Genomic DNA, 11,285 nt, shown 5'->3' with positions numbered 1-11,285 from the left:
ATCACTCTATAGCCATTAAAAAACCCAGAGTATAGCAAGTGAATGGCCCTGCAACCATTACACCTCCCCCACTGGTCTGCATAGCTGTAACTATGGATCACCTCATTTCTGTCTGACACATTTGTGTTACAGCATAGGACCATTTACTGCAACAAATGGTTACAAACTTTTGTGTGGCAGAATACACTCTGCTCCTCAGGGTGATCCCTGATGATCCAACCAGCAGCAACAGATTCAGAGGGGAGCACAATAAAACCCTAAAAGGCTACACACAACAGAACCCAGCAGGCCCATATCAGTGAGATATGGAATATACAGAAAGTAAAGAGAAAGAAATGCCATCCACAAATATAGCAAAAAGACAATAGAACAGGAGGAGGCTGAGGTGGCTGATGGATAAATCTATTGCCACAGCCAGTAACAGCAGCTTGTAGCAGGTTGAAATAAACAGATTAACCAGCAGCAGCAGCACCATAATGATCAACAGTAAGTGTGAGAGCTTGTAGGATTATAAAGACCACTTTATTATCCTGATTGAATCTGATTGGGAATTTGTTTCAGTGTGATTATAAATGTCAGTTGATGCTGATAAGCTATTGGCATGCTGACTTCACTTTACAGCCAAAACTACCACAAAGCTTGTTGTTATCGATGGCCCACCAGCAGTCTACCAGACTGGTGCTGCGGCAGGAGCAGTGATTCACCAGAAAACACCTGCAGTTGGGTAAGAAAAGCAAGTACTGGTGATTATTCATGGCCTTTGCCGCCTGGCATTTCCCGTGGTTGTCCACCAAGGAATCATCTCCCATATAGTGAATGGTCTGGTGTGGTGTATTGTATTCTGGTTTAAGTGATGTTCAAATTCATCATCTGGCATCTACAATCATGACTTTTCCAAAGTCTCAAAAAGCCATTATTCTGTATTAGTTGTTAAATCAGATTGAGACTGTCCTGTAAAAGACAACATGTTGTTTGTGCTAACAGGTTATTATGACAAAGTGTTAGGTGTCATAGTTGGGTGATATCTAGCGACTTCTATTAATTATGATCAATAGGGACAAAAAGACCATACTCAAAGGAGATGAGGTCGATGGCTAGGTACACACAACATAGGACCTTCTTCCAGGAGACCTAAGTTCAATTCTACTGTGTGGCTTGTGTTTTCCAAAGGTTTTTGTACCTAAAAAAAACAGCATGGTTTTGTTCCTAAATGTGACCAAGTCATTTTTTCCCCTAAATATAACCAAGTAATTTTTGTGCCTAATCATAACTAAGTATTTTGTGCAGCAAAACCTAATGAAACTGTGATGGTTTCACTGTACAATACTGAAAGTAATATTCAAAAAATTTTATGAATCCAACTACAAAAGGTGCAACGAAAAGCAGTTGAGGACCATGTAAGGGATAGACAGGAAGCTACATGAACACTTCAGTAGTAAAACACACTATGTGAAATAGAAATCTTTCACCAACACTCCCACAGAAACTTTTCTTTTTATTGCCTCCTTGACTTCGAGTTTTAGATCCAGTGCACTTAGACTCAGTTAATCTATGCAGTGACTGAGTTGCAAAGTGCCTGTCTGTCTGTTTTTTAGCAACCTAAAAGCTCTTTCTCTTATTCATTATTTCATTAACAGGCAGGAGACTAGGAGCGGAAAGAGAATCAACATGACAATAGCTGAAAGAGTGACAAGGTCCTTCGTTATCTTATCTAAGAGGAGAGATTTAGAGAAAGGCCTTTTGAAATGGTCTGTCAGTATATTCCCTTATATCAGACCACAACAATGGCTTTCTGATTATGTTAACCATTTATCTACTGTTCAAAGTGTGCCATGAAGCTTTGTTAGATTTTTTTCAGGCTAGATTTTATGCTACTGTTTCCCAGCTCAAGACATTTATGGCTTATTACGGTGGTTTCTTGGTTCACCTTTTCTTGCCATCAGCTCAATGTTCTTTTATACAAAAATAAAAAGAAGACAAAGTCACGAGTGTCATGATCACATAAAACCCCGGGTGAAAGGAAAAGCCCTTAGGTTTGTTTGATGCAGAGAAACTCTAGTCTCACTGCAATGGGATGCAGATTTATTTTGGGTCACCCCACTGTACATAGAACCGCAAAGCTGTTGACAGCTTTTGTCACACGTTTGAATACACTATGTTACATGAAGACTATTGGACAATGCCAATCAATCATGGATATACGTATACTATTAATGATGAACAGCACCAACACTTACTTGAGCAGTGATGCAGTTATCTAAGTGGTGCAGCCTTTCAGTTCAGATTAATTAAATTAAATTAATAAGCTCTGAAAAACAGTTTTAAATTAGGCACTCTCATAATGTAGTTAATGTTCTAATGACCAATTATTAACCGTTTGATGGGTGGCATATTATTGCACACTGATCTTTTACAAGTCACAAACCAACATACTAAAAGCATTTACTGTTTCCACACGGTTTTCTTTATCTAACTATGACATATACATAAAAAGGTATATTTTGCAGTAAATATCACAAAAACCTTCAAAACACAATTTTAATAAAGTGTATCAGTTACAGTGAAGATTATTATCTGCAGTTTAGGAGCAGGACCACATCTCAATCCAACCACTTCCTGCTAGGAACTATATACGTATAAGCTCTATTTTTACACATTTGGCCAGTCCTCCTCTTTTTTGTTTTTCTCTTTTGCTTTCTCTCTCTACATATATATAGATCTCCTGGTGGGAATCTGCAAACCCAGGAGTCATGACGGGCACCTTTGAAGTCTTCCCCAACCCACAGTTGACTTTATCCATCTGAAGACATCTTCTTCACACAGGTGACAGTGGCTAAGCCCCTCAAATGTCCTCTCACTATCCAAACATTTATGAAAATAAATGTATCCCTTTCAGTTGTTGCATTGGTCCTTGTTAGTGAAATACGTTTTGTGTCTTAATTTGTAAAAACTAGACATACGGTGTGGTTTTCATGTGACAGCAGTGATTTATCACCAAGTGGAACAAACTGGAAGACTTGAAAGTGACAATTTTAATTTCAGTTTGTTCAGTGTAACAACACTAATTGTCCTGCAATTCCCAAAGCTGCTACAAAAATCATCCCTGTAGAGGGACAGGTTTACAGCCAGTTGGTTAAACACAACTTCATCTTTATTGACCAGCCACTCAAACAAGAGCTTTACTTGATTAAATCAATATCCTTTATTACAGTGGGGAGCAGCAAGCTAATTGTCCCCTGTTCTGTGTGAAGTGGAAAATTATATACAGTATGTGTTAAAAATAATAATAATTAAAAAAAAACACTATAGCATCCAACCTTTCATCTAGTTGGCTGGCCAGCTATCAACCAAATCCAGTCTGCAGTTCTCTTTACTTAGGTTTTTTACCATTTCAGTTGTATGCACACCATACAGTATTTCAGAAATTTTCCTTGATCATATACCAAGGTATTAACTTCACTTCCCTAAATGAATATAGAAAACAGAAGGAACAGAGATTACAAAAATATAGTGAAGTATTAAGCTACAGACCAATTACCTTCATCTTTGACCACCAACCAGTCGAACTGTGGTTCCAGGTCAAAGTCAGAGAATAGAAGATGAATGCGGCTTCCTGGTTCAGAAATAATCAACCACACACAGTTCAGGTTGTTCCCATACTCCTCTGGGTAGTTTGGGGACAATATAGTCCCTGATGGAGCCGTGAAGTTGAAAAAACATGAAACTACAAAGAGGAAGAAAGTAGCCCTTTAGGTATGAATACAAGTGAAAAGGCCCAGACATAATTAAAAAAGCAGAAAAACATACAAACAAGCAAAAAAAAAAGAGAAAAAGTGTGCACTTACAGACACAGCTGGGTTTATTTCCAGACCACTGGTTATTGGGCTGGCAAGTGATGGTCCTCTCTCCCACAAGTTCAAAGGCTGACTGGCAAAAGAAGGTCAAAACGTCACCATGTTGAAAGCGATCGCCGCTACGACGACCAAATGCTGGCACCCCCGGATCACCGCAGCCTCCCCGTTCAATCTCTGTAAGAGAAACAGACAGCCGTGTTTTGATGCTGATAATTAGCGTCAACGCATGACATGGTGACATTCAGATAAGGGGTTGTCTATTTATGCTTGTAAGGTGGGGTTAAATGGTTATAACATGCATACATTGCTTTTTAGATAGTCAGTGACCGAGTCAGCGTCCTGATTGTTGACAAATGGCAAAAACTGTTAAGTTTTAAAAAGGAGGATTTGTGCTTGGAGCAGGAGGAGGAGCCGCAAAAATTGAGGGAATTTTCCAGTGTCTATTATTTTACACTTATGGAAAGAGTTTTAAAATCATTTTAATGTTTCCCTTCTCACAGCTAATTGTCATCAGGTTAATTGTAGTGCAATTCAGCTTTAATTGTGAAAGGCAAAACAGTAAGTGGAAGCACACAGGTAGATGCCGACACACGCACTGATCCATGTGTACTCTTGTTAAGAAACCAGCAGGAGGTAAAAAAAAAAGCAGTGGTTGTGACAGTGAAAAAAAAACATCATCTTCTCACATACACATTTTCAGAAACATATGTACTGTCTCTCCTTTGTTTCTGTGTTTCTTCATCTCTCTTGCTTTATCTCTGTCTGTCCTCCTTTCAAATTCTCCCTGTCCTTCCACTGTGTTCTACTTTCCTCTTATTACTACCACCCTCTCAATCTGATTCAATATGCTGTGCTTTATTGGCATGGTTGTCACATTAGCAGTACTGCCAAACTGGCCTGCAAACATCTTCCATTCATTTTACACCCCCCCCCCCAAAAAAAAATGTGTGTGTTGTTTTTAATCTACTGCTTTTCCCTCGCTTGACTCTTTAAAGACTTCCTACCAGACGTCTGTCACCTTGTAACACATGCTCCACCATGCTCCTGGCTTTGCTTTGGGCAAATACATCTCAAGGTGAGTTATGTGTGTGTCAGTGTTGTACACTTTTACTATCTATTGGGATGTACGCAAACCCACAAGAACAGAATAATCAGAAAGTGTCAGTCGCGTGTGTGCGTGTGGCCCACAGCTAGCTGTCGCACAGCCGACGAGTGTCAGGATGGATAGAAGCAATCCTGAGCCTCTGGTAAGTCTGTCATTATGGTTGTAACTGCCTCTTTCACTCATTCTCTTCTCCTTTTTTTAAAGTTTGCTTTTTCTTCTTTTTTTCTAAAGTTTTACTGAAGTGAAGAATATAAATTTACATCTCAATGCAACAATTTTATGCTTCTTTTTCGATTCCTTTCCAACTCTATATTACAAAGTAATCTACATGCATGAGAATAGAAAATAAAACATAGAAGATTTGGCTGATGTATTCAAATGTTATACAGCAATAGGAAGAAAAAATACACTGATGGATACTTTAGGGACCTCTTTGGTAGCTTTGTGTGTTTTGCACATTAACTGCATACAAAGGTTGCATTACTGCCAGCCATCTTTCAAGGCAAAGCATTTCAGCCACATTTGGTTTGCTGGTACAGTACGGAAATGAACATGCAGAAAACCAACAGCTAGATATAGTTAATCAAAGTGAGCAATTTATAGTCTTTAGTGTGTTTGATATGCTATTGTGTTATGGTACAAACATCCCCTTTTCTCTAACACATTGTACTATAAATAGCCAACAAACTAGCCTTAATATCCTGATTCACAACACTAATGTACAGTATGCTTAGCTGTATTTTGAAGTTTTGCAACAACACAGTCATGTTAAAATAAAAGTCTGCTGGCTCTGCGGAAGAACTGTAAAAATATTCAATGCTAATTTTCAGTCCTTTGACGAGTTAAAAACTAACTGCATTATTTACATCATTATTCTTTTCACAGCCAATTGCCGTCAGCCTGAAAACTTGGCAGCAACTTTACACCAAAAGCTTCAATTACCATAATGTGCTGTGTTTGTAATATTAACTCTCTTCCTTTCAAATATACATATGTACATAAGCACACACACGACAGAAACAGGACACACACATACACATACACACACGAGCTGGGTTTTCCTGAAGGGAACTCTCAGGAACACTGATCAAAGTGTATAACATGGTGATATTATACAATGTGACAACATCACATATATACACGCAAGGACACACAAAGCACGCTGCAGGTGGATGTTTGTTTGTCTTGGGGAAAAGATCATCTAGAGGTCATTAAGTACCTCGAGTCAGCCACTTTGTTTGTTTGATTCTTCTTTTCTTCTTTTATGTTGTCACATCTTGCATTGCATTAAAATTTATAATATCAGATAACTAAGGTCCACCTAAGTTATTTTGACCCCCTAAGCTAAGCCATAAAAAATAAGGCTCTTATTGCTGTTGGGACAAATGTTGAACAACAAGAAAAATTAAAACTCATACTGTAAATCAAGGCTAGTGCCATCTGGACCTCATATTGAGCAAAAGAAACCCTGTAACATGATGTTAAATGTCTCCATGAGTTTCTGAAGCAACTGTACACTGTTCCTATTCCCTTGAAGAGAATCTGACCCTGCACAACACCGTCAACAACACCACTGACTCAAACACAGCCAAGCAGAATCAAGAGCATGACCTTTATCCTTTTCTCTCCCTCTCACACTCCCTCGGTCTATTTCTTCTCACTGAATTTGTCATTTTGTCTCCTCTCTCAATTTCCTGTCAACACTCCCTCTGTCTCTAATTGCCTTTCCTCTCTCTACCTGCCTCACAATTTGTCTCAACTGTATTCAACTGAGCTGAGTTACAAATATTATATATAAAAATAGCAAATGGATTGTTTTAATTAGCTAGTATTTAGAGGAATATCTTTAGCTCTCCCTCTCACCTTCACTCACTGTGACTGTCTCCATCTTTGTTTCTCTTGGTGTCAGCTTTGGCATAATATGAAAAATAACCAAGCAAAACCATCAACTGATTGACTCATAATACATTTACTACGTTCTCGTAATACACCATCGCACACATACTCACATGTATGCACAAGGACAGACAACAGCAGTTGTGTTTACTACTGACTTACCATGTCAGCAAAGCCATGACTTTCACACTCCATTACAATACGTGAGTATGTGCCTGTGTGTTTGTGCGTGTGCATGCACATGCGTGCGTGTGTGTTTCACAGACAGAATAAGAAAAATGTGACTAAAAAGTTGTCTTTAAAGTTGTTGTATTCACTATGAAGGAGGCCATACCTTCATAGACCGCCTTGAACCCAGCCGAGCCGATTGTATCATCTGACTGCAGGTGTAGCCACATCTGACTGGACAAGCTAACGATGAGGTCCGGGACACTGGAGCCTGTGAGTCTACAGACATACACACACATTGTGACACAGTGACTTAAAGGATAGCTTTATTATTTATATATCTAAAATAGCATTACATATATTAGTAATCAATTTTCAGTACAGTTATACCTCATGTAATTTGTTCATAGATTGGACTCAATAAGATTCATAAAAATATCAAAAGTCATCAATAAAATGCAATTTATTTAATATGTTCCTGCAAAAAAGAGCCCATCTGTCTCTAATTGCCCCTCTGATTGCCACCATTAGCTTGTTCTACATTGGTGCATGGCATTATTACTATATAATAGGCCAGAACATATAAGTGGTGCTTACACATAGAGTACCCTCCGAGTGTCTCCTATCTTCCCTCCATCTCCTACAGTTAGTGTGTCATATCCTCTTTCCAGGTCAAACTCTTCAAATGACAACTTTATCACCTAGAACAACAATACAAGAAAGCAAACACAAAGACAGTTACACACACAGGCACGTGTAAATGTGAGGATACAGATAAAAGCAAAAAGAAAGAGAGTATCAGTGAGAGATTTATTATCACATCCTGCAGGGATGGTTTCATGCGTTTCCACCCTTACAATTTTCAGCAGTAGACACTAATGATGATATCGCTGGGGAAATTCGAAAGCCTAGTATTGAAATGGGAGTTGATTTTCACAAATAACCACTTGGACAATGCAAAAAGTATATAATGTGAGGGGCTGCATGTTAATGATAAACTTATAGCATTTTATTATAAAATAGCTTTTAGTAAACAACACATTTTTGTTTTGAAAATCTTGGCAGCCTCTGCCACCCTCATGACCTCATGGCTTTATCCCTCCTGTAATTAGGTGCGACTTCATGCCATGAAGTCAGACTTAATTACTGTACAGAGGAAAATCGTTTTAGAGCAGAACATAAGAAGCAGGCTTCTATTATCACAGTCAAAACAAGGCTAAAGGTTTAAATTTCTTTGCAATACAGGGCTTCTCCTGAAGAATGGAACACTGGTGTTGCACTAACATAACTATAGGCACCACCACTGTTCCTCTTTAAAAATCAGTTGTTAAATGTATTTCTTAGGATATGCAATATAAAATACTGGGTGTTACAGATAGCACTATCAAACCCAGGAATTCTGGTGAAGATCATGTATATGTCACAAAGTGAAATGACCACGTGGCAACTAACCTAAAGTTTCGTTGTTTAGTGGAAAGAGCAAAAATGGCGATAAAGGGGGTTAGGGCCATATCATCTTAGTAGCATAGGGCCACAAACGCTAACAACACCACCAGCGTGTGAGAGAGGCTGCTGGTGTTCGTGGCCATAGCCGTCATCTTATTTAATTAAACCTGCAATGGCAAAGGTATAACTGTTAATTTGACAGTGACATATTGGTATTCCAAAATAATCCATCTTTAATGAAAGGGAGCAGAAAGAAATAACAACACAGTGCGACTGAAAGCACCCCTGCTTTCATTTAGCTGCATCCTCCTTCAAATTCAAAGACACACAAATCACCCATGGGAGCTGCGTACACTGCACCCTGCAAACACTGCTGAATACAGAAACTGAGCGTTAAATGCCTTACTTGCAGGCAGGTTTGGAGCTGTAGCTGCATGCAAATGCAACTGGATCATCAATCTACTGTATATTCTTAATGTCCTAATACAGGTATTCTATTATTTGCTGCTTGTCTCTTATTTATTAGCAGTAGATCATAATCCTGACAGAATGGGAGAGTCAAGATTTCTGCTGTATTCAGGAAACCTTTAAGAAAAAGAGCCAGTCTCAGCTACCCTCTCAGTGAACTAAGATGAACCGTGAACATGGGATTTTTGTGGACGACAATCCATCACATGGCAAATCACACTACAATGAAGAAAAACTTTACCACAGGTAATAAGCAGAGTAAAAACCATCTCAACATATCGAAATGAACAATGCATGGATAATACTGAGCCTTTGGCTGTGCTTAGTCAAAATAAAAGTGGCTAGTAAAAATGTTCAAATATCATTAAAGGATATGGATCATTTGAGGTCTTAACTGCCGCCATGACAGGAATGGCAAGGAAGCCACTTTGTAAATGTATAAATCTATATTTATGCACTTTGAATGCATCTTTGGACACAAAATCCTCACAACAGTGGAAACTGTGATGCAAACAGGCTAATATTTAAAAAAAAAATTATATGAGCAACTTATATTCAGGATGCAGCTCAATAAGTACGAGACATACTTATAAAGCGTTTTTCAGCCTTTGGCCTTGTTTAGTCACAAATAATGGAAAAGAATGCACAACATCATGTTGAGGTGAGGTGAACTTCTAGATAACAAATCGCAGGGAGCATTAAAAAATAATTGCACTTTATTTGTGGATGTGTTTGTGTATAATGTTTGCCAATTTATCTGAGGGGTCAGAAAAAACACAAGATTTTTAATGATATTGTCACTGTTAAAATCTTAAGATGTGCTTTAAGGACCATTTATGGATGGTTTTTATCCATCAGGAGTCCTGTTCACAACAACTACCCAGACAGTTGGGGCTGGGGGTTACAGAACCCATTTCTTGGTTGTCAAACATGATTCATACTATTAGTTTAACTTTTTAACAGGCAGTAGTGTCAAAACAAAGGCCACCGAGTGAACAGCACATATGTAGCAACGGATACACACATTCAGAGGCATAATGGCACAATTTAATGGCAAGCTGACACAGCACACCCATCTTAGTCGTAGTTTGTTGTCATTTGTTGCAATTAGCCATTAAGTTATTGTTTTTGTCAAAAACAAAATTAATACTACTGCAATGAAATACATCCTACTGTACAGTGCAGGAGATGGACATGCCGATTTTTAATTAAGAGTCAGGACTTAAAGGTACAGTTTGTAAGATCTAGAAGGACTTATTAGCAAAAACAGGCTATAGTATGCATACTTATGTTTTCATTAATGTATAATCAAACTAACAGTAGCTACATGTTGACTATGTGAACTTTATTTACTTACCTTAAATAATCCACAGTGTTGGCAGCTAACCTACCATTGCCTCTCAGAAGAAACCTCGCTCAATACTCCTATTAAACAGAATATTGGACAATAAATAATTAAAAGTCCCTGTTGTGCAATTTAATTAAAGTGTGCATAGCTATTGATAGAGAGTAGTTTGATTGTAAACACAGCAGCTGAATCAGATGATTACTGGTTTGACGTGAGCAGCTAGATGTTGTGTTGTATAAGTTTGCTTCTGAATGTCTTCATTAATTGTAATTTTATCAGCTGCAGGAAACATTGCAACCCAGCAATCAATCAGGGACAGAGGACACATCATGTCATTTGAGTGAACTAAGTCATTTTTATGCACTTTGATAAAGTTTCATTAATGGCCTTTACATTATAGTAGTAAATAGCGTGGTGTATAATTTGCTTGTTAAGTGGTGACATAACATTGTGTTTGTGGGTCCAAACATTTGTTCGTTCTCCTCTTCTCCACACTCTTGTTTTCCCCATTGTTTCAAAAGATCTGAATCAAAATCACAGGTCAGCTGTCATTTTACTGCTTTCCTTGCAATGGGAAGGAAAAAAAGAAATGGATAGTTAGATTAGTCAAGCTTCGAAAAGTGTTCTGTTTTGCTGCCTTGTAACATTACCTAGCTAGTTAGCATGATGTTAATGTAAACAGTACACACTTGTGCATTTTACACTGATGAAAGTAACAGTAAAACCTGGGAGCTATTAAAAACATCCATTCCATCCATTTTCCTCTGGAACCGGGTCGCGGGGGCAGCAGTCAAAGCAAAGATGCCCAGACTTCCCTCTCTCCAGACACTTCCTCCAGCTCCTCTGGAGGAATGCTGAGGCCTTCCCAGGCCAGCTGAGAGACTTAGTCCCTCCAGCGTGTCCTAGGTCTTCCCCGGGGCCTCCTCCCGGTGGGACATGCCCGGAACACCTCCTTAGGAAACAGATGCCTGAGCCACCTCAGCTGGCTCCTCTCAATGTG

The 11,285-nt window shown here is 38.7% G+C and overlaps 1 protein-coding gene across 1 annotated transcript in view; it reads right to left on the bottom strand.

Moving 5' to 3' along the window:
• Window positions 1-11,285, bottom strand: part of LOC109969021 (CUB and sushi domain-containing protein 1) — a 404,580-nt gene that overhangs the window by 144,005 nt on the left and 249,290 nt on the right. Inside the window, 4 exon segments of the mRNA XM_020615656.1 lie at window positions 3,539-3,724; window positions 3,846-4,028; window positions 7,190-7,302; window positions 7,621-7,724. Coding sequence (XP_020471312.1) covers window positions 3,539-3,724; window positions 3,846-4,028; window positions 7,190-7,302; window positions 7,621-7,724 — 586 coding nt within the window.

Source organism: Monopterus albus, unplaced genomic scaffold, assembly GCF_001952655.1.
Source record: "Monopterus albus unplaced genomic scaffold, M_albus_1.0 scaffold168.1, whole genome shotgun sequence".
In the NCBI taxonomy this organism is placed as follows: Eukaryota; Metazoa; Chordata; class Actinopteri; order Synbranchiformes; family Synbranchidae; genus Monopterus; species Monopterus albus.
The sequence above is the reverse complement of the archived record's forward strand: the minus strand, read 5'-3'. Positions and strand labels throughout refer to the sequence as shown.